The sequence below is a fragment of the Megalobrama amblycephala genome, linkage group LG14, assembly GCF_018812025.1.
Source record: "Megalobrama amblycephala isolate DHTTF-2021 linkage group LG14, ASM1881202v1, whole genome shotgun sequence".
NCBI classification, from domain to species: domain Eukaryota; kingdom Metazoa; phylum Chordata; class Actinopteri; order Cypriniformes; family Xenocyprididae; genus Megalobrama; species Megalobrama amblycephala.
Genome location: NC_063057.1, coordinates 45,270,606 through 45,294,973, shown reverse-complemented (window position 1 = coordinate 45,294,973; position 24,368 = coordinate 45,270,606). Strand labels below are relative to the sequence as shown.

General features: G+C 39.0%; 1 protein-coding gene across 1 annotated transcript; it reads right to left on the bottom strand.

Annotated features, from left to right (window-relative positions):
* Nucleotides 1–592: 592 nt before the first annotated feature.
* LOC125245798 (tripartite motif-containing protein 16-like) lies at nucleotides 593–15,258 on the bottom strand. The gene is made up of 6 exons (XM_048156562.1): nucleotides 14,601–15,258; nucleotides 7,431–7,526; nucleotides 7,111–7,344; nucleotides 6,056–6,215; nucleotides 5,855–5,902; nucleotides 593–1,518 (listed from the first exon to the last, which is right to left on the bottom strand). Exons 1-6 carry the CDS (start codon nucleotides 15,171–15,173, stop codon nucleotides 986–988), a joined length of 1,644 nt encoding a protein of 547 aa, XP_048012519.1. The 5' UTR covers nucleotides 15,174–15,258; the 3' UTR covers nucleotides 593–985.
* Between the last annotated feature and the right edge of the window lie 9,110 nt (nucleotides 15,259–24,368).

The following is a 24,368-nucleotide window of genomic DNA, read 5'->3' as shown; positions in this document are numbered from 1 at the left end:
TGACAGCAGCCTAAAATCAAACAACAAAAGATGTTAAATAAATGTATACATGTCAAATAAACCTACTGTACCTGAAAAAATGTAGTTTATTTAATTTGTATCTCTATGTATTTGTCCTACTGTTGGTAGCACACAAAGTTTCAGTGAATTTTGTGTCCTGTCCATCCTGTCCCGTATCCCACCATGAGAAATCTGGTCACCCGATGTTATCCACATTATATCTCATCTGAAACAGCATTGTGAACTTTTAAATTCATCATTATATTCAAGTTGTGAAAGACTCATGACTGGCAGATCAATGTGCGACTACATTACTCTCTGTCACAGGATTTTAACTGTGACAAGATGATTGACAGGGCAGTTTAAACAGTGACAGGAGTGATACAGCGTCGGCTAAAGACGATGAATTATGTCCCAAAGCTTGTCTATTCTTCTGCTACACACTCAAAAGTATGTACTTATTCTTCACAAAAACAGTACATACTTTTAGGGCATAGTATAATTTGGCGCATTGGGATGTAGCATATGTCTGGATCGGATTCAATTGTGCTCATACTTTCACTGATCAAGAGTTTACAGTATGATCACATGATCTGGGTTTATATATTCCACATTTATTAATAAAGTGACATTTATCAATCTTACAACAAATGACATTTTTTATTGAATGATATAATTTAATCACTCCAACTGAAGGTCATTTTAATAGTAATAATAAAATGATTGATGTGACAATAAGAACTGAATGACTGATTTTCATCAACACAAATAGAGTTTGAGAAACACACACTCACACTGATCTCACTGTCTATCTGAGGATTCATTACACACATTTATTCTTCATGTTATTTCACTGACAGAAGTTCAGCTGTAGTATTAATGTAATGAAGAGAAAATAAGAGACTCTATAACATCTCACTGTTACTGATTCATCATGAGCTCAAAGCATTATGGGTAGAATCTCTCTACAGTCTATTCTGATTCATCAACACAGTTTCACTGATCCAGAATTAAACTGATAACCAGCCCTAAACCCAGGATAGAGCGGTTGAGTGAATGTGGTCTGGACTGTGTGGATGAGGCTCATTGTGTCTCCAGAGATGCTGTAGAAGGACAGAGTTCCTGCACTGTGATCCACATACACTCCTATTCTACTGCTGATGGGCTTTACTGGGAGTTTAGTCTGTATGTTATTGTGTATGAATGAGTATCTGGAGGAAGAGCAGAACAAACTCCAGGACTGATCATTATATCCAAACACACACTCTTTACCCCGTCCCTTCCTGCTGATGCTCTTATATGACACTGATATAAACACACACCTTCCACTCCACTCAATCTCCCAGTAACAGCGTCCACACACACTCTCTCTACACAACACCTGACGACACACATCAAATCTGTCTGGATGATCAGGATACGGCTGATCTGTGTTAGTGTCAGTAATCACTCTGTTCTTCTCAGACAGACGGAGGCGTTTATTCACTGTGTTCAGATCCAGATTGAGCTGATGGGAATCTGATGGAGAGAAAACACAGGAATTATGAATCTGATCTTTTAATGTTTCTGAACTCTTCATGTTCAATATATCATCAGTGTCTCAGTACAGTTTATCAGATATCCTGTGAAAAATCATCATTTACATCAGTGGATCTCAACCTTTTTTAGGCTGGTCTAATCAGTCTTCCCTGAATATTAATGTTGTTATTATTCTGTGTTTATTATAATTTAAGGCCTGTTATTATATTTACACCATTCAAATGTTGGAGTCAGTATGATTTTCTATTAAAAGAAACTGATGCTTTACAGTATTTCACAATTGCTAAAACACATTTCTTGAAACCATCACTCGTTTTCTCAAAACATTAAATACAAATCCAATCTTCAAACTAATTTCACAAAACCTCTGACTCTTATGGCAAAATCAAACAAAGCTTTCAGATCATACACACATTAAACAATATATAAACACTACAGATCATTCATTAGACATTACATTAAAAAATGGAAAACACAACATCCAGAACATGAGGTTACAGAAAAAATGTATATTGAAACACAGTAAACACATTTTGCCATTACATAAAATGTATAGAAATCACAAGTAATGTGAGTTTAAAGTATACTGTATGTACTGCAAGTACAGTATTATATTCAATATTATATAGTATTGAATGTCTGTATATACAGTACTTACATACTGCAAACATACAGCAGTCTAAATGCAAATGACTAAAAGGTCAAAGAAAACTCTAAATGAAAAGCATGATACAGTACACACACACACACAAACACACACACACACACACACACACACACACACACACACACACACACACACACACACACACACACACACACACACACACAAACACACACACACACAGACAAACACACAGACACACACACACACACACACACACACACACACACACACACACACACACACACACACACACAAACACACACACACACAGACAAACACACACACACAAACACACACACACACACAAAAACAAAGTTCAGAGTCAGTGAGAGATTCATTCTGCTTCAGCATCACGTCTTCATGTTGGGTCCGGCCTAAATCAAGTCAAGTCACCTTTATTTCAATTGCAATTTATACTACACAGATACTAGTCTAGTTTAGTCTAGTATAGTATAGTATAGTCTAGTCTAGTCTAGTCTAGTATAGTCAAAGCAGCTTTACAGTGATAACAGGTACATGATGATCAGTAATGCAAAGAGGGTTCATTTTGGCTGTACAGCTCTAAAAGAAAATAGTGTCATTGTTCAGCTGAAGTCAGTTCAGTGTTGATTCACTTACATTGTAAAAACCATCAATTATTATGTAAATTACTGTAATTATTTTCCTCTATAAAGCAGTTCTGCAGAAAACACTGATGTCATTATATAGGCTAGCTTAGTTCAGTTCTCATCCTATAATGTCAGTATTGTCGGATCAATAATATTGTTGAATATTATTGAATATCGTTGAGAACATTTTCCACATCACAGGCAATGTCGTCTCTTGCCAGGCAAAGGGAAAAACCTGTGCCGGATCCAGCCTTGACAGCCTTGTCTCCACACCCCTTGCTCTTTCTCCTCATCGTCCTCTTACACATACTCTTCCTCCTCTACTTTTCAGATTGTTTCCATCTATTGTTGGTATCATCATTCAGCACCTGTGTCACCTGTGCACTCTGAACTGACCTATATTTTATACAGCTGATTTGATCACATCGTTAGAAATAAGTGTGAATAATTTTGAGTCATTGTGTTTAAAGGATGACAACTGTGTTGTAGTTGTGTTTAACTTTTGCCACATGTATTTACCATTTTGCAACACAGTGCAAAATGTGTTTTAGTGAGTAAGAATGTGTTTAGAGTTTTGCAAAAAGAGTGGATGAGATTTGCAAACAGTGTCTTAACTACCTGAACTTGTTTAAGGTTTTGCCTACAAAGTGACTGATTCGACAAATGGGTTTAGGCCACTGAGCATTGGGTTCAGAGAATGGGGTTGAGTGTTTTAGCAATTGTGAAATACTGTAATTCAGCAAGAGTCCATTAAATTAATTTAACAATAAATGTAATAATTTGATTTACAAGTTTTTAAGCATTGTAGGTCTATTGTATTGTTGGTGATATTAGACTTTGGCGATCTTGAGCTTTTTTTAAATTTCTATCTGTTTCCCCAAAGATTAAAGAGTTACAACTTGTTACAAAATCCTGTTTAGGATAAAATCATAGTTGAAATTGTCAACTAAGTTTCTTACTTTCCTGAAACTCTTAAAAAGCTTTTTTTCCTACTGTGATTTTACCTCTAAATCTTGGGTGAATGTTTTTAATTGTCTTTCAGTGAAAAATAAATTAAAAATAAAAATAAACATATTTATTTATTAGTTTTAGAAGATATTCTGTTTTTGAAAAATATATTGAGTCCTCAGTTTAGTGCTGCCCTGATTCACATCTCACAAGTCACAAGTTCACTACATTTCAAGTCTTGTTTTTTTTTTTTGGGATGTTAGTAAGCATGATATAAACCCTATTCGGACAGTAATTGTTTCTCATGTGGACATCTGTAAAAATAAATTTGCATGGTACCTTGGGATGCACCGATACTGATACTAGTATCGGTATCGGGCCTGATATCAAGCTCATGTACTTGTACTCATACTCGTAAAAATACGAATTTAGAGGTAGCGCGGCCGCCATTATGGGGTGAAAATACTAACTGGACCATAGAATCCTTCACATCTTCCACACCGAAAATCAGTGAATTTCACTACCAAATCAGAAGCGCAACAGAACAGTTTTTTAAATTAAGTCACCAGTAAATTGTATGGCTCCTACAGTAAATGTTGTATTGTCTTATATATGTTTATTTTACCAGTTGTGGAATACAACCATTCATCCATCCGAGGTAACATAGTTAGCCTACTTTATTGAGTATTTCCATTTTATGCAACTTTACACATTTATTAATAGTAAATTAATCATTAATAAATTTAAGATCATCATGTTTGCAGCGAACAGTATATTTCAGACCTTGTGGAGTATTAATATCTAGGTCTGAATTGATATATATATATATATATATATATATATATATATATATATATATATATATATATATATATAGTACGTACAAACATAATGATCTTATAATACATGATGCATTGCTGTCTCCGTTATCGCATAATTCACACTTTTGGACACTTTTGCTTGAATAGACATTAGACAACGCTGCCCACACAGTCGGTTGCATGAATGTCTGCTGTGAATAAAATGGAACATGCTTGGAATAATGAGAATAAATTAATATTTAATGTTACAATATCCTGTTTATTATTTGATTATTTAAAATCTCCTGTTTAAAAGCACTATGACAGATGGCAATATAGTTAAATTGGTTTTGTCTTGCATTTTATCTCAAATTGTCATTTTAAAAATGGGGAATCTAGCAGAAATAAGTTAATTCTGCCTCTCATTTACAGGTAAGCATGAAGCTGATTGGTTTATATTTTTAATGTAATATAATAATCTACATATTTTAAAAGGTAGGCTAATGCACACCTGTTACTGCCAGAATAACGCAGAGATGTGGATTTGGATGGCAATTAAATTACCACATGATTTTGGTGTTTGTCAAAAAAAATAGTAGTTATTTCAGCTGGGGATTTTTAATCGGGTGCGGGGGCAATAAAACCACAGACTACCCCATGTAAATGGTGAACGTACCTTGTGTCCCCCTGAGAAACAATTACCGTCCAAGTAGGGCTATAGTTATGCTCTCTGTCCTACTTTGTAAATGTGGAAAATGTGCAATAAAATGATAAAAAAATAAACAAAAAACAGTAAAGACATTTAGGGTACGTTTTCACAATGTACTAAATACGGAAACGTTTTTTCTTTGTACAGATGACAACGTTATCAAATTTATCGCCGTTCACACGGATCCACGAAAATGACCAAAACGTTGTATTACGCATACCAGACAATTAAGGTGGACAGACTAAACATGCAATACGCATGTGAAGGACGTCACCGTTTTCACAGATTCGCGTTTTTTGTTCAATTTCTGACGGACTCGATCCGTGCACTTGTGCTACTGACAACAGGACAAATGCATTTGAAATGTTCACTTTGAGTAGAATGTTGTTATAATGTTACAGATCATTTTCTTTTGTAAGTAATTACAAGTTTCATCTTGTAAATCTTTGGCATATACAAATGCCACTCAAGAACACCTCAACACCCCCTATTGAAGATATTGCTTCCATTGACCCCCCACCCTCTCTGCACGAAGAACATGACCACACTTTGAGTTTTTCTGCTTGTTTTCTTAGTGACTTACATTGTAGGAAGTCGTTCCTGGTTCTAGGAACAATGTTGGTGAAAGTGACTGTGGAAATCAACAGACATGAAGAGTGTGATTATCATGTCAAGAGAAAATGATCCCTGCATCCATTCCTAAGACATTTCTAATATGATCTTCTATATGATATGAGATGATGGAGGATCATTTCTGAGAGCAGATGAATCTCCAGGACTTTACCTCTGTCAGAGATCTTCTTCAGCTCCTCTTTGCAGAAATCCTCCAGTTTGTCTCTCAGCTGATGGACAGTTTCTCTCACAACAGCAAAAGAGGAGAGAGAACTGAAGGGTTCGTCATTTACGTCTGTAGATTTAGGAGGAGCTGAGAGAGACTGGAAACTCTACAGAAAACAGAAATCAAAGCTCATCACCTCCACACTTCAGCCAATAACCTTCACTACTGTCAGATTTGAGCAGCTCTTGTTGATCTTTAGTAACTCTCCTCAATCCAGCACTTTCACAGGATCAGATTCATTCTTCTCATGTTCATTATATCATGTTAGAGCTGTAAGATCTAGAGTTTGACACTTACACTATATGTGAACTTTCTAGGAAAACACTTGATGATCAAATATCCATCAATAACATAAATGTAACGGATCAAGAGCATCAATGGAGTCACATGGCAGGGTTGAGTAGATTTGATCAGGAAAAGCAGTTCAAAGGCAACGAGTAGATTGACCATTATTTATAACTTTTTGGCAGTTAGTGGCTCTGAAATTCACAAGCTCAGTTTTTGTGGTTTAAATACACTGAAGCATCCCTAATATACAGCCTCACTTCCTGTTTGAGGACTTCACTGTCAAATTAATTAATGTGTTACTGAAAATTATTATACAAGGTTTCAGCAGGTTTGAAGATTATCTGATTTTTATTACTCAAAATTTGTAGTATAAGTCAAAGTTTGTAAAAATATAAGAGATGATGGAAAATCTAGCTGAGGGAAACTGAAACTAAAAATAGTTTAAGTATTAATTAAATTTTGAACTGTTTTCTGGAATCTCAATATATCTTTCAGGAAAATGTTTCCTAAGAGATTTCCAGAGCTGAACTGCATTTGTAAGTGAGTTTCTTTCAAAATAAGAAGATCAGATGAGAGTCTGACTGATGATTATATAATAACCGAACACACAGATCAACACTTCAGTCAACGGCTCATTCTGCTCTCATGAAATGTTTCTCTGTGAGTCTCTTGCTCAAGTCCACTATGATCCTGTTCTTCTAGATCTCTGTTACCTGCAGGAAATGGATGTGATCCTGTGTGTGTGAAAGCTGCTCCAGCTCAGCGTCTTTCCTCCTCAGATCATTGATCTCCTGCTCCAGTCGCTCCAGTCGTCCTTCAGCTCGACTCACTGCAGTCTTTTCCTGATCTCTGATCCGCTGTGTGGCCTCAGAGCGGCTTCTCTCAATGGAGCGGATGAGCTCAGTGAAGATCCTCTCACTGTCCTCCACTGCTGTCTGTGCAGAGCGCTGTTAGGACACACATCACAATCACACAGTGGCTTCAGTGAGTCCTGACTGAGACTTCTCAAACTTCTCTTCTTCTCCAGACTCACCTTATGAGACTCCACAGCCTCTCTCAGCTGCTGAAGATCTTTCTCTCTCTGCTGGATCCTCTGCTGGAACGACCTCTGCGTCTCCTTCAGCTGGTGCTAAAGGACAAACCAATGACAGGAGAAACATCACATAAATCATCAAGTAAACAGATATGAATCCAGTATCAGTGAAGTGCTGAAATTGAGGGTTAAAAATCTTTCATGATAAGGTTATAGGTTCATTCATAAGTGTCAGCATTATTTCATCAATGTCTAGTTTTATATGGATAGTTCACCCAGAAATTTAATTTTTTGTCTTTTCATGTCTTTTCAAACTTGTTTCTCTTTCAGAAAACAAATGAATATATTCTGAATAATCTCTCACCCAAATCAAATATGGTGACAAGTCAATAACATCAAACCTCAGTGGCTCATGCATGCCACCTTATTTGATTTTTCTAATTGCTTCAGAAGACTAAGGCAGCATCCAAAATCGCACACTCTCTTGAATATATAATTTCTCTGTGATCAATAAAAAAGTATGTTCTATATAGTTGTCATGATCCTTGTCTATGGTCCTTGTATATCCTCTGTTTGTGCACCTCATGTTCACCTGCTGCTCCCCTTGTTTGTTACCATGGACAATCATTGTTAACTCATTATCTTGTTAAGCTTGTTTGTACCTGTGTATAAGTAGTCCCTGTGATTCACTTATTCCCTGTGAAGTTTTGTCTAGCGTTACAGCTGCAACTCTGAGCGTTTTTCTGTTTCCTGTTTTCTTGTGTATTACCTTGGACTGCTTATCATCATCGTGTTTGTTTGTTGCCTGCCCTATTGAATCTCTGCCTGTTTATTGGATTACTCTGCCTTGTCTGCTGCCTGCCCTGACCCATTGCCTGTCCCCATTTATGATTCATCTCTGCCTTGGGCATTGTTATTGCTGGTGTTTGACCCTTGCCTGTACGATTACGATTATCTTAATAAATCCTGCATTTAGATCCTCAGTCTTCGTGTCCCTGTGCAGTTCATAACAGAAAACTTTGCCGCCATGGATGTAGCAGGTGGTTATCAAGACCCGGTGAGCATTCTTTGTTCTATCTCTCAAAATGGCTGCCCCATAGAGGAATATGTGGAGTACTTGGTAGCTTGCTGCCATCTTGCACCATTGGATGAGGTAATGATTATGACAACTGATGCCAGAGGGAGGTCCCAGCTGGACCCTGGCACAGTATTTGGACTTTGCCCTGCTGCTGTGTGGTTCTTCCTTCACTGTGGTGAGGTGGAGGAGGACCCGTTGCCTAAATACTTTTTGGGGAGGGGCAACACTCACCAAGATCCAGTGGCCATGGAGCTTGGCCCATTACAGTCACCAGCATGGCCAGTTCAGAGGAGCGCTAGCCCTGTGTTATATGTACCTTCCCGTCCTGTAGTTCCTGCATCAGAGCCTGTTCACAACATGGCTGCCACTTCAGAGCCAGTTCGCACCATGTCAGAGTCTCCAATCAGGATGGCCACCATTCCTGAGCCCAGTCAAGTCACAGTTGATCTATGTGAGTCAAGTCACAGTTGATTTTCGTGAGCCAAGTAAAGTCACAGTTGATCTTTGTGAATCCTGTCAAGTCACAGCTGATCTTTGTGAATCCAGTCCAGTCTCCGCTGACATTCCAAAGTCTCATCCCGTCATGGCCATCAAGCCTGTGTCTACGGACAAGATGGCCGCTCTGCCAGTGTCTACGGACAAGATGGCCGTTCCTCCTGAGCCTTCCGACAAGATGGCTGCCATGCCTGAGCCCTCAGCCAAGATGGCTACCATGCCTGAGCCCCCAGAGATTGCAGCGCTGGCAATTATGGCCACAGCCATCTGGTGTGTGTGGGCTGCACACACATTGGTTCCAGCCCATGAGACTGCTCCAGAGTCTGCTCCAGGTCATGAGTCTGCTCCAGTCCTTGAATCCACCCCAGAGCCTACTCCAGTCCTTGAATCGCTCCAGCCCATGAATCTGCTCCAGAGCCCGTTCCAGTCCTTGAATCTGCTCCAGAGCCCACTCCAGTCCACCTCAGTCCATGAGTCCACTCTAGAGTTCGCTGCTGTCCCAGAGCCCAGCCTTGTGAACCCTGAGTTCCCTGTCTGCCTTGATATGACCACGGAGGTCGTCCCTGAGTTCCCTGTCTGAACTAATACAACTACAGAGGTCGTCCCTGAGTCCCGTCAGCCCTGATGTGACCACGAGGGTGGTAGCTGAGTTTCCTGTCTGCCTCAATACGACCAGGTCACTGGAGGTCACTCTGGTTTTAGCTAGTCAGCTGTGTTGGCCTCTAGATTCATCTGCTCCGCCGTGGGGGTCTTCAAGCCTGGCTGCACTGCTGTGGTGGTCATCTGCTCCGCCGTGGGGGTCTTCAAGCCTGTCTACACTGCCGTGGTGGTCGTCTGCTCCGCCGTGGGGGTCTTTAAGCCTTTCTCCCTGGCCACCTACTCAGCCTGCACCACCCTGGCCGCTTGCTCCGCCCTGGCCACCTGCTAAGCTTCTGTTGGCAGGCCCTCTTCCACTCCATGTACCTGGCCCTCCACTCCGCCCCCTCGTTTACCTCCGCCCTGCCTCTCTGGATTTGTTAGGAGCATTTGGCATGACATAGCTCCTTAGGAGGGGAGCTATGTCATGATCCTTGTCTGTGTTCCCTGTATCTCCTCTGTTTGTGCACCTCATGTTCCCCTGCTGCTCCTTGTTTGTTACCATGGACAATCATTGGACCACACCCCCTTGTTAACTTGTTAAGCTTGTTTGTACCTGTGTATAAGTAGTCCCTGTGTTTCACTCATTCCCTGCAAAGTTTTGTCTAGCGTTACAGCTGCAACTCTAAGCATTTTTCCCTGTTTTCTTGTGTATTACCTTGGACTGCTTATGTTTGTTTTGCTGCCTGCCCTGTTGATTCTCTGCCCATTTACTGGATTACTCTGCCTTGTCTGCTGCCTGCCCTGACCCATTGCCTGTCCCCATTTACGATTTATCTCTGCCTTGGACATTGTTATTGCTGGTGTTTGACCCTTGCCTGTACGACTACGATTATCTTAATAAATCCTGCATTTAGATCCTCAACCTTCGTGTCCTTGTGCAGTTCGTAACAATAGTATGGTTGTAATCTGGACATACTTCATTGACCATGTTGTCATTATCATGTGATCTAACAGTGTCAGTTGCATCACTTCACTGCCATTCACAACCACAAATCTCCAATGGCTTCATGGGAATCACACTTCAGAATCTCAGTAGTAGTTGGTAATCTGGGAACTTTTTGTCTACTTTTATGAGTTTTGTGAATTAGGACATACTACTATTGTCACATACTGTTTTTGAGCTACTATTACAGTAGGGAAGTATGCGATTTCAGATGCAGCCTTAGATTAACCACCTTTGAGTTGTATGGATTTCTTTTATGCTACCTAATGTCCTTTTTGTTCATTTTGAACTACTGGTTTAAAGGGGTTCTGTTATTTATTTATTTTTTTTTTTAATCTTTCTTTAGTGTGTAATGTTGCTGCTGAGTTTGAAAAAGGTCTGCAAATTTACTAAGTCACTTCAAAGGTACAATTGCTGAACTCCCTGACAAACCTCCATTGCAGTTTTCTTCCGGGAACGAACACGTCACAATTCTTTTCTTTTTTTTAAATTCTTTATTTTAAAATGGACAATGCACATTAATTAAAATGAACACTCAAGTCCATCATGTAAATGTGCCAGATTTAGCCGTACAGGCATGTTTTCATCTATGGTCCCTGAGAGGTTGATGGTAATGAAGTCCATAAAACATAAAAATAATATAAAACACATTCCAGCAAACATACCTATAACAGAGCATATAAATACAAATACAAAATGATTTTTAAATATGAGATACAAACCACTTCTCCAAATTATGAAGACATGATTGATAATGTTTACTGTTTTATCGATACAGAAAAGGATGTAATATTTCTTAATTCTGCAGGTATTGTATTCCGGTATGTGCAGCTCTATATGAAAAGGCTGACTGCTCAAAAGCACATTTTCTATGGTATTACACAATCCTAATTTTGTCTAATTAACTCATTTAGCGAGTTTGTTTGCCCATATAATCTTTAAGGTATTAGGTTAGCTTATTTGGCTCGCTGTCTACTGATAAGGGCTTGATGAAGCAGCTTCAACTCGAGTTCTGAAATACCCACACAGTGAATAAATTTAAGATATGATGATTATATAGGGCAAGGGAATTTGGGGAGATGGAGGGATGCTGGAACAGCTGAGACTGAAGAGAGGTGAGCAGCTGCTTATATACTCTGGCTGTTGATTGGAAGATTAGATGGGCTCGCTCCTCCCTAAATTACATTTAGAAATTTCACTAAGTAGAGGTGGGGCCATACCATGCAAAATTTTATACAGAAGTAAAATATCTGCAAATTCATATTTTCCCAGTTTAAAAAAATCATATTTAGTTAAAATTTAACATTGATGATATAAATTAGAACTTTTATCCAATATTTTCAAAGCCTGTTTATAGAATCTTTCTATTGATTATAATGTAGTCCCACCTGTCTGCATATGTGAAAAGATCATGGCATTAATATTAATATTTAATATAATTTTATTCCCAAATTCTTTTTTTTTTACTTTTATAAATGTAATTTGTGAATCTATTATTATGCCTATTATTATTATATATTATTATAATTCTTCTGCAGCTTGCTTTTTGCTTTTAGCATGCTAAACATATACAGGTGCTGGTCATATAATTAGAATATCATCAAAAAGTTGATTTATTTCACTAATTCCATTCAAAAAGTGAAACTTGTATATTATATTCATTCATTACACACAGACTGATATATTTCAAATGTTTATTTCTTTTAATTTTGATGATTATAACTGACAACTAAGGAAAATTCCAAATTCAGTATCTCAGAAAATTAGAATAATGTGAAAAGGTTCAATATTGAAGACACCTGGTGCCACACTCTAATCAGCTAATTAACTCAAAACACCTGCAAAGGCCTTTAAATGGTCTCTCAGTCTAGTTCTGTGGGCTACACAATCATGGGGAAGACTGCTGACTTGACAGTTGTCCAAAAGACGACCATTGACACCTTGCACAAGGAGGGCAAGACACAAAAGGTCATTGCAAAAGAGGCTGGCTGTTCACAGAGCTCTGTGTCCAAGCACATTAATAGAGAGGCGAAAGGGAAGGAAAAGATGTGGTAGAAAAAAGTGTACAAGCAATAGGGATAACCGCACCCTGGAGAGGATTGTGAAACAAAACCCATTCAAAAATGTGGGGAGATTCACAAAGAGTGGACTGCAGCTGGAGTCAGTGCTTCAAGAACCACTACGCACAGACGTATGCAAGACATGGGTTTCAGCTGTCGCATTCCTTGTGTCAAGCCACTCTTGAACAACAGACAGCGTCAGAAGCGTCTCGCCTGGGCTAAAGACAAAAAGGACTGGACTGCTGCTGAGTGGTCCAAAGTTATGTTCTCTGATGAAAGTAAATTTTGCATTTCCTTTGGAAATCAGGGTCCCAGAGTCTGGAGGAAGAGAGGAGAGGCACACAGTCCACATTGCTTGAGGTCCAGTGTAAAGTTTCCACAGTCAGTGATGGTTTGGGGTGCCATGTTATCTGCTGGTGTTGGTCCACTGTGTTTTCTGAGGTCCAAGGTCAACCTTGGAAGTTTTAGAGCACTTCATGCTTCTTGCTGCTGACCAACTTTATGGAGATGCAGATTTCATTTTCCAACAGGACTTGACACCTGCACACAGTGCCAAAGCTACCAGTACCTGGTTTAAGGACCATGGTATCCCTGTTCTTAATTGGCCAGCAAACTCGCCTGACCTTAACCCCATAGAAAATCTATGCAGTATTGTGAAGAGGAAGATGCGATATGCCAGACCCAACAATGCAGAAGAGCTGAAGGCCACTATCAGAGCAACCTGGGCTCTCATAACACCTGAGCAGTGCCACAGACTGATCGTCTCCATGCCACGCTGCAGTAATTCAGGCAAAAGGAGCCCCAACTAAGTATTGAGTGCTGTACATGCTCATACTTTTCATGTTCAAACTTTTCAGTTGGCCAAAATTTCTAAAAATCCTTTCTTTGTATTGGTCTTAAGTAATGTTCTAATTTTCTGAGATACTGAATTTGGGATTTTCCTTAGTTGTCAGTTATAATCAAAATTAAAAGAGATAAACATTTGAAATATATCAGTCTGTGTGTAATGAATGAATATAATATACAAGTTTCACTTTTTGAATGGAATTAGTGAAATAAATCAACTTTTTGATTATATTCTAATTATATGACCAGCACCTGTATAACTGTATCATCAGCATACATCTGACAATTAACAGTAAATGCACAAACGTCTGGCAGGACATTAATATACAAACTGAACAACAAAGGACCCAATATTGAACCTTGGGGAACACCAACAGAATTATTTGCTATTCGTGAAGTTTTATTGCCTACCTCATTTATTCCTCAATACACAATATTCCTCATTTAAATAATCCCCTCATAAGACATAAGCAAAATAAAGGGGCGAGTCCTGGTTGTGTTAATAGTGTGTTGTCATGATGTCCAAGAGACACTGTTTTAACCACCCCAAATCCAACCCCCTTTCTGGCCTTCCTAATGCAGATTAACTTGATGGTTAAAATGTACTTTAAACACTATTCCTCAAAAGTTCACAACATCAATCTTTTATTGTGTTCTCACCATTTTTATAATGACTGCTTTCTGAACCATGCAGTTCAATGCAGGTCAGATGTTATGAATGAAGTTACAAATGTAGGTTTGGGAGGAGCCTAATCATTCAGTCCTGTCAATCATCATTATGAGCGTATACAAGCAGTAGTTATTGTGTCGTCCCAGCGACAACTCTTCCGGCATCTCTCCACCTCCCCATCACTGGTTATGATAAGGCGTGTTACATTTCTGACACACACTCTAAGCAGTAGACCAATCACAACAGACTGGGACCAGCTGACCAATCAGAGCAGACTGTGATTTTTGGAAGGCAGGTTATAAACAAACTGAAACTAAAACAGTGTTCAGACAGAGAGGGTGAAAACAGACATTAAATGACATAAATGTATTCTAGTAGACCCCATTAACAAAATTATGAGCCTGTAAATGATCATAACAGGACCTCTTTAAGTTCATACCTGTTTCTCTGTCCTCTGTGCTGCAGCTGATACAGTGTCGTGGTTTTTATGTTCATCCATCATACACAGCAAACATATACACTTCTGATCAGTGCGGCAGAAAACCTCAAGGATCTTGTCGTGTTTCGGGCAGATCATCTCCTGCAGTCGTCCAGTGGCTTCAGTCAGATTGTGTCTCTTTCCTTTAAACAAACTCTCATGTTGTTCAAGGTGATTCTGACAGTAAGAGTTCAGACACACCAGACAGGACTTGACGGCTTTGTGTTTTCTTCCAGTACAGACGTCACACTGCACATCTCCAGCTCCAGTGTAACAGTCAGCAGGAAGTTTAATCTTCTTCAGTTTCTCCACCAGTTCAGCCAGAATGGTGCTTTTAGCTAAAGCAGGTCTTGGACTGAAGGTCTGTCTGCACTGAGGACAGCTGTAGACTCTCATCTGATCCTCCTGATCCCAGCAGCCTGTAATACAGATCTTACAGTAACTGTGTCCACAGGGAATGGTCACTGGATCCTTCAGGAGATCCAGACAGACTGAACACATAAATTCATCCTGAGAAAATCTGGCTTCTGCCATTTTACTGCATGAACACAGAGACACAAACACACAACAGCTCAACTACACTTCAGTTTCTGTTTCCCTGAAGTCATGTGATTCCTGTTTCCTGGTTCTGTGTTTGAGTGACGTGTGCAAAACAGGCGTGTCTGTAAAGCAGCTTTCTCATTCCTGGTCCTCAAGAACCTAATTCCTGCTATGTTTTAGTTTTCATATTTGTTCCCACACACATTGTGTTTAATCAGTCTAAGACACACTCAAACAATATTTCAGCCAGGACCACTTAAGACAAAAAATTACCAGAGACAAATTTTTTAGTCAATTTTTTATTGGCATATTTTGCTGAAGTTACATTTGGTGGTATGGTTCTGCTCTAAATTCCCCATCCTTTTCATGAGCTCCATGAAAGCTAAGACCAGGAACAACAGCAGCTTCTGGGGAAAACCTCCCATTTTTTTAACTGGGAGAGCAGCAGAAAATCCCCCTATTGAGAACAGAGCATGCATCAATGACAACAGAATGACACTGATTAAGTTAGACACAAGTTTAAGGAGGAGGTGGATTGCAATCAGCGTGCAGTGGAAGCAGCCAAGCAAGCAGAGAGACGGAAGCTGCGTTTAAGTAATGCGCCTCAGTTTGAGAGTTGCCAATCGAGTCCATAGAAATCAGATCAGCTGATAAGGGTGGGGTTGGAATTTGCGAAATCAGCTGATAGCGGAGCTTGACTACGAGGCCTGCCTGAACTGACGCAGAATGCTTGATAAGTAACAGAGAAGCAAGACAACACCCTTAAAAGTTCAGTAATTCTTTATCCTAAATACTACACTGGTACTGCAGACTGAAAACTGTGTCCAGAATTACAATTCCTTAAAGTCACCATGAAATCTAAAATGCCAGATCTTGTTTTTATTGAATACTGCAATATTTATTATGACTGAGTTATCCATACACATCATTATTTTGTTAAATTCTTGTGCTCTCGTAATCTTTAATCAAAATAACTTCCCCTCCCTCTTGCAGTGACACCTCTTCTCTGATGACGAGGGCGGGGCAACCTGTCACTCACATGAGATCCACCAATAGCAGACCACAACCATCCAATCAATTCCCCATGGACAAAATCAAGCCCCGCCCTACATTTGTTCTTGTTCCAGAGACTGTTTCACTCGGATACATGTCACAATAGCGCTGTATCTTACCTTGTATATCAGTTTGTATATCATGTCAGGGTCGAGATATAGGAAATAAGAAACATGTATACTCAATGGAATAGTTCAAAATTAAATAGTTCAATGGAATAGTTCAAAATGAATGAATAAATAAATAAGGTACAGTAATAATTTGTTGGTGAGGAACAACCTAGAGTTGGAACTAATTTTCAATGAACTACTTGACTTCTATTGCACATCCATACAGCCATGAGCCATTTGGAAACAATGCTATGGCCTTCAGTCACCAGATCTCAACCCAATTCAACACCTTTTAGAGACTGACGTGTTACACTCTATAAAATAAAATAATTCGGTGGCATTGTAAATATCACAACAACAAATAAAAGAATAAAAAAAATTGTCACAAAAAGAAATTAGTATTTACGGAGCCCCGCACATGACATGGAAGAAAAAAAATCCAATTGTGTGCACAATTTACTAAAACGTTTACTAAAATATTGCGCATGATTTATAAATTGAGGGAACGAAATAGTAAATCATGCGCACGATTTAGCCTACTATTTTTTTTCCTGCATGTCAAGTCCGGGGCTCCGCAAGTATTTGACTAAAAAATTAGATTTTTAAAATATCCATAAAATTTTCAATCAAAATATTTGAGAATGAAGAACGAATACGGATCAGTTTCAAGAGCCATAATTATTACTTATTTTAAATCAATATTATTTATCTTTAACAAAAAGCTGGACACAATTAAAACAATCGCTGACAGTGCACCCCTCCCTCACTCTCTGACAACCCAGTGGTTGAGTTACTGAGAACACGCTTTTTCCATTTTCTTAAGGAGAGAGCTGTCCTCGGCGCTGCCAAATTGGTGCAGTTCTTTGGCGAAATACAGGTGTGTATTCCTTAACACACTGAATCTAATTACTTCATATGTTAAAACTGCAGTCTGTAGTTGTTGCCTCTTTGTCGCCATCTCTGTTTGAAAATTGCAATTGCAATTATGCGGAATTATGCTCGATTTTCCCATGGAAATTCACCAGTATCGATTTATTATAAAACATTATTACAAGCTTACCGTTGTGAATCAGGCTAATGTAAGGAGATAGTTTTGAACACTGGCTGGTTATGTACTTGCTCAAAAATTGATTTTTTATATTTTTAACCAAAAAAAAAGTTATGGGCCGCAGCTTTACAGGGTTAGTTAACCAAAAAATTAAAATTCTGTCATTAATTACTCACCCTCATGTGGTTCCAAACCTGTAAGCTCTTGGATTTAATCAGTAATATCTTAATTTGTGTTCTGAAGATGAACGGGTTACAGGTGTGGACTACATGAGGGTGAGTAATTAATGACAGAATTTTCATTTTTGTGTGAACTAACCCTTTAATATGTTCTCGGAACTGTATAATGTTTGTTTATGGGCAGGATACATAGTTGGTCACAGCATCTTTCGGCTACGAGTGAAATGCAGGATGGCGGTCTGAGGTTCACAGTTTCTCACAGACACAAGCCCAGCTCCCGCACAAGAACCAGCGCTGTTACGGTGGAAACAGGATAATAGAGGCTGGTTAATTCTAAATGAATTACTGTAAAATGGTTAATTTTTACTTCTAAATTGTTTGTTATTAAGAATTGTTCTAATCAAAAATAAAGGAAGATGTCACGTAGACCTAAACCAGTCGTTGTGTTGAGTACAAAGGTTTAGAGGGAAGTTCACATCACTCATACGTATTTGCTTTCATTTTTTCTCAAATATTACAGTATATTCATAAGGTATATTTGATTAATATCTTGACTTTCAAAATTAAGTGTAAAAAAGTTTCGTTCTTCTGTTACGTGTGTTGGTAGAGAGATGAGGCGGATACGGATTTCCACAATAACAGACAGTATTTTAATTAACAAAGGCAGAGTTCACACGCCGAGCCCTCAGCTCCAGCCGCCGCCGAGCCCTCAGCTCCAGCCGCTCCAGCCGCCGCCGAGCCAGCCGCCGCGCCAGCCGCTCCAGCTGCCGCCGCCGAGCCAGCCGCTCCAACCACAAACTTTGAACTGTTTTTCTCCTCTCCTCCAAAGACTGTATTCCCTCCCTGCCTCCCTCTCCCGCCTCCTCCCACTTGTGTCCACACTGCACCTCCACCTCAAGCCCCCTCACCCAGATCTCCACCTCGGACCTCTGGGCGATTACCTTCACCCCGGCTCCAACCTTCCTCTGCTCCACCGTTGCCCATCAGTCCACCAGTATCACCAGTCTCCATCCTGCCTCCACTCACACCTTGGTCACTCGTCAGCCTGCCCTCCCCTCTGGACTGCACTCCTCCGTCTCCGCTCCGTCACTCCGTCCCTCGGTTTCAGTTGGCCTCCTCTCTCCCCCCGGTGTTCGTTTTGTTGGCTGTCATCCTGCTTCCACTGCGGCCTTCTGGAGCCCCGGCTGCGCTTCGGTCGGCGGAGCCTCTAGTTCCGCCATCTCCCGCCGGTCCTTCGGCGTTTCCTGGGCTCGACGGCATCAAGGCCTCGGTAACGGCTCGGTATATCACTCGGCTCCTGACCCGCCATGGCCGCCTTCGGCTCCTGACCTGCCATGGCTTTTGAGCCCGCCCTGGAGAGCTCCACTCCAGTCTGCTCCTCCCCCTGCTCCGGCTTGAGGTCTCCAGGGCGCCCACCCCCCTCCCGGTTGTTCCATCTACGGCGCGAGGACGCGCCTACCGGGAGGGGGAGGTACTGTCACAGATCCCTTGTTCCCCTGGACTCCATTTCCCATGATCCTCCTGTTCTCCACACCTGCACTCACTTCCCTCGTCATCTCCCCATCATCACGGATCACCTGCACCTAGACTCTATTGTCAGCACTCCCTTTATATTGCACTCACTCCATTCACTCCTGGTCCGTTCTCTGTTTAAGTTAAGTGTATGTTGTGTGAACTCTGCCTTTGTTAATTAAAATACTGTCTGTTATTGTGGAAATCCGTATCCGCCTCATCTCTCTACCAACACACGTAACATAGTGTTGATGATGATCATATACTTCACATAACTCCAATGCACATCTCTGAGCCCTTATGCACTACAGAGCACTATTAAAAATTGCTTGTTGTATAAGAAATCAATATTGGCACCATTGCATCCTGAATCCTTTTTCTGACTACTCCAACCCTTTTGGTAAACACCTTTAGCAGATCATCAGAGAAGCGATCCAATTGTGACAGGAACATGGACTATAAATGAAGGGTTGTGATCCGACGAAATTCAGCATTTCTCTAAAGACATAAGTTAGAGAGGTCTTGTTTATGGGCAATTCAGCATAGACACATACAGGTAAGCTCTGATCATCATTGTTTCTTTTCTTCAGTTCAGCAAGGAGCTCCACCTTCATCTTTTCCTGGCTTTCTGTTGTTTTACCTGTAGGAAATACTGGGCAGTAGTTTACTTCTGCCTTCTTAGGTTTTTTTTATCCCATAGGCAAGGCTGTGCTTCAATTCTGGGTTATGCTGTAACTGTAACTTCAGGGCATCCCAGTCTTCTCAATCTGCTCCTGTAGTTTGCAAGTTCATACTTAACTCATCTTCCATCCACTGTAGGTGCTGACAGAACCTTGCTCTTTAAGGCATGGGTGTTGGCCTACCAGTGCCTCTGCCACGTCACTGTACTCGGAGTCAAATGGATATGCCTTGTAGTTAATTATTTCCTCTGCCAAAGCATCTAGGATACCTGACTTGAGTTTGGGGTCAGGAATAAAAAATTTGCCATTGGTCTTGAACGCTGAGTTGCCTTGACCCAGTTTCAATTGCACATCATAAGGGAAACGAGGCAGAATAAAAGGTGTTGGCCATAATGATGACCTTGCTGATGTGGACTCAGAAAAAGACAAGATGTAAGTGTCTGAAGTCTCAACAGATGAGTTATCACTATCAGTATTAAGGGAGTCTGAGAATGAGAATGGGCAGGAGGATTGAACTCATCAGGCATATGGCTAAAACAACCCTGTCTTTGTCATTGAGGTCAGAGACTGATGTCAGGTTCATGAACTCATCTTTATCCATATATTGAAGTCGAAATTGCTTCCCTTGGAGGCCTATGGGGGTAGGATTGTAGCAAAATTCCAAAAAAATAGATTATGATCCACAAATAAATGTAAAGATGTTCACAAAAAATAATCGTATCCTCAGTTGAATAGAATGAGATCCACAAATATATGTTATTAACAGAGTTGTCAGAGGAGCCCTCATTGCCAGAGGACATAGAGTACAGTGGGACAGAATTTGTGCACCTATGCATCGTGTTGATGGCTGTGTTGCTCGGCGAACGTATTCTGTACCATACCCCAAGTATCTTGTTCATATAGATGCAAACCATAAGCTCATAAGGTAATGTAAATTTCATGTTTAGAATACATATTTTTATGTCAACTGTGATGTGTGCGCAAATTTCCTTAACATTCAGTTACCAAAATATGTAACATTAAGTTTTTAGACATGCATTATGTGGATATACAGTTGTCAATTCTAGGGCTAAAGGGAAAGCTAATACGATGACAAATACTTATGTGATTTTATTACCCTTTTTTCATGCAACATGCTTTCACTTTAATAATTTCTCCTTCAAATTAGATACAACATGGTTATCTTTGGGGGTGTGGATGGATATTCAAGAAAGGTAAGACATTTAAATCTACCTTGTATAGAAAAAGTTAGTAAAAACTGTAGTATAAATATAAAAAAACATCTAATTTTGGTGAGAACCAGTCACTGTTGAAAAAAATGTTTTGTAATGTTTTTGTTCATTTATATTCTTTCAAAAAACAATGTTTGCCACAATGGGTGTATTTGTTTTTCAGATCATGTATTTACGCGTTGCAGACAACAACCGCTCTGAAACAACCCTTAGATTTTTCAAAGAGGCAGTAGAGGAGTTTGGGTTTCCCTTAAGGTAATGTTTTATAATCCACAAATTTAACAAAGTCTAAACTGTAAATCTTATCAGAAATACTATAAAGTTTTGCCTCTTCAACCGTTTAGAAGTTTTTCTTTTCTTTTTTTGTTATACCAGTCATGTAAATAGCCTATGATGCCTGGGGTTACTAACAGGAATGTTACAAATTAGACTAATTTATTACTTAATGACTCACTAATTGATTTACTTTAGTTGGTGTCATCATTTAATTTCAACCTGATTGCAATTTCTAAGAATCCATTTTTAAAATGTATGTTTTATTTTATTTTTCATAAAGAGTACAAGGAGATCATGGAGGAGAAAATGTAGGAGTGGCGCGGCTGATGTTTTCAATGCGAGGAACAGAGAATGCAAGTTTCATTGCTGGCAAGAGTGTGCACAATCAGAGGTGAATGCACCACATCCCTACTCACCCTTAATTTATTGGGGTGATAATTAAAGGGTTCACCCAAAAATGAAAACTCTGACATTAATTACTCACCCTCATGTCGTTCCAAACCCATAAGGCCTTTCTTCATCTTCGGAACACAAATTAAGATATTTTTGTTAAAATCTGATGGTGATACAGTGGTTACATTGTAAAATATTTGATTATATTATTATTGTTTTATATAAAAAATATTTGTTGTATTTTGGCACTCCTGTAATCCAGTGTTGGCACTGGTAAATTTTTATTCAGCAATGTTTACACTTTACAGAAATTTATTTTTATATCAGATTGCAGAGGCTTAGTTTCATTTTACTGCACGGTTATGTCTTCTGGAGATGTACAGGAATTTTTAATTTCTATGACATTGCAGAGGTTTATTTTTAATTTTATATCAAGTTCCACAATTTTATATCAAGTTTTGCTTGAAAATAAATATTTCTATGTTCTGTATCCTTTAAATCTCCTTTATAAAAGCTTTAAGGCATAAATAGTTCTCACTTTAGATGAGATCACAAAAATGGTTAACTGACAACTACTAAACTACCTGAATTAATCATGAATTACAGTAAGAATGTGTTAATAAAACATTATTTAGACATATAGTAATAGCTAATAAAATATGATGCATAAATATACATTTAAATAGTTTATTAATCATTTACTTACACTTCTTAAATGATCTTATGAACCACTGACAACTCCTAAATAACTGGTTTGTGAATAATACAATACATAATTTAGAAATGATAAATGGAAATACAATTAATAAACACATTATAGATATGCTTATAAATCAAGAACAAAGCATTTATAGGTGTATTTATAAATGGCTTACTAATGTCTATTAATGCTTTATAAATTATATTTACTAATGCTTAACTAATGATTCACAGTGTGCAGTCATTATAAAGTGTTACCTGATTTTTTATTTCTCATAATCTTAAAAATAGTGTTTTTTATATTTCAAAGTGCCCTGAACTTCAGCAGGTTTTGGACTCATCTGGTTTCTTTGATAAAGCTTTTGAGGTGGTTCGTTCTTTGCATATGATTAAAGAACACTGTAAGGTCAAGATATCATCTTAAGCACATTCACTTAGCTTTACTGGTTCGTCATTCACATTTGAAAGAGTTTGGTATGGATGTCATATTAAAACCATTGATAGATGACCTCAACTTCTTTCAACTGATGGCTAAAGCACAAAGTTTATGCTGCTTTAGCAACGTTTTCTGCAGACAATCTGTCATCGCATATGATTGGTGTCTTCTGTATGTGTTTCAACTCGGGTCAAATTTCTCATTAATGTATGGCAACACATTCAGAAATTAATTCAAAAATCCAGGAAGATAGTTTGTTCTGAGAATGAATGAAGTCCACGAATATCATCTCCAGTGTGTCCAGCATAACAAAAAAATGCTGCTTTGTATGGTGTACACAGCACTTGTTCATTTGATGTGCTAGGGTATTTTGATGTGACCAAGTCTTTGCCCCCAGACATCATGCATGATATGTTGGAGGGAGTTTTTCCACTGACATTGAAGCATGTTATTTGCAAAGCTCATATACAAAAGCATGAAAAAAATTATCTTTTGGTCAGAATGACAAGGTCAATAAGCCTGTGCTGTTGTCTGAACGACTTATTCAAACCTCAGGGATCATAGGAACAGCTACTCAGAAATGGTGTCTTTTTAGATTGTTGCCATCATGTTCCTGCTGGGACCAGATATTGGCACGTGTTCTTACTATGTAAAGAGATTGCAGATATTGTCATGGCAGCTAAGTTGAGGAAAGATAAACTAGAAAGTACTTGTACATGCATTCCTTTCAGAGATGACAGAAATATTTGGAAATGTTTTAACACCTAAATATTACTATCTTATACATTATCCCAGATTAATGTTAATGTATGGTCCTCTCGTTCTCATTGGTGTATGAGATTCAAAGGAAAACATCAGTATTTTAAGAATCTGACTTATAACTGTCGAAGTTTTGTAAACGTAACAATGACGCTGAGCAATCGGCACCAGTTCAAACAATGCTGGGAACTTTCACCAGTCAATATCTTGGGTGATTGTGAAAAGGTGCCAGGCAGAAGTATCTGCACACCCTTATTGTCTCTACGCAGAGCAGTCTGAAAATCAGTAAGAGAAAGTGGCAACTTCAGGGATGTAGAATTTGATGGCAAAATAATGCAACGTATCTCTCAACTGACTGCAGACAATATCAAGTATACTGCTAGTGATGTGTTGACATTAGACCTTTTACATGTTGAAAAAATTGCTGTGTATGAGCAGATCAAGTACATTCTTAACATTGATAACACATGGGTGCTTTGCTGTAAAATCTTGCTTCCATTATTCTTTGACTCACATTTCCATGCATATCATGTAAGAGTAGACAGTAACTGGATTTTGCTCATACCTGGAGATGAGTTGGACACATATACAGTTGATGATAATATGTATGTTGGATTGAGACATTTTGTATACTTGCAGGTTTTTGGCAAGGTCATATGAACGGGATACTTAGTGTACAAGTATTAAAGGGGACCTATTATGCCCTATTTAACAAGATGTAAAATTAGTCTCTGATGTTCCCAGAGTGTGTATGTGAAGTTTTAGCTCAAAATACCCCACAGATAATTTTTATAGCATGTTAAAATTGCTAC

Coding starts and splice junctions, on each gene's coding strand:
- LOC125245798 (XM_048156562.1), bottom strand. CDS start 15,173: ATGGCAGAAGCCAGATTTTCTCAGGATGAATTTATGTGTTCAGTCTGT. Junction 7,527..14,600: donor CACAGAGGACAGAGAAACAG/GTATGAACTTAA, acceptor TTTGTCCTTTAG/CACCAGCTGAAGGAGACGCA. Junction 5,903..6,055: donor GAAGAAGATCTCTGACAGAG/GTAAAGTCCTGG, acceptor TGATTTCCACAG/TCACTTTCACCAACATTGTT.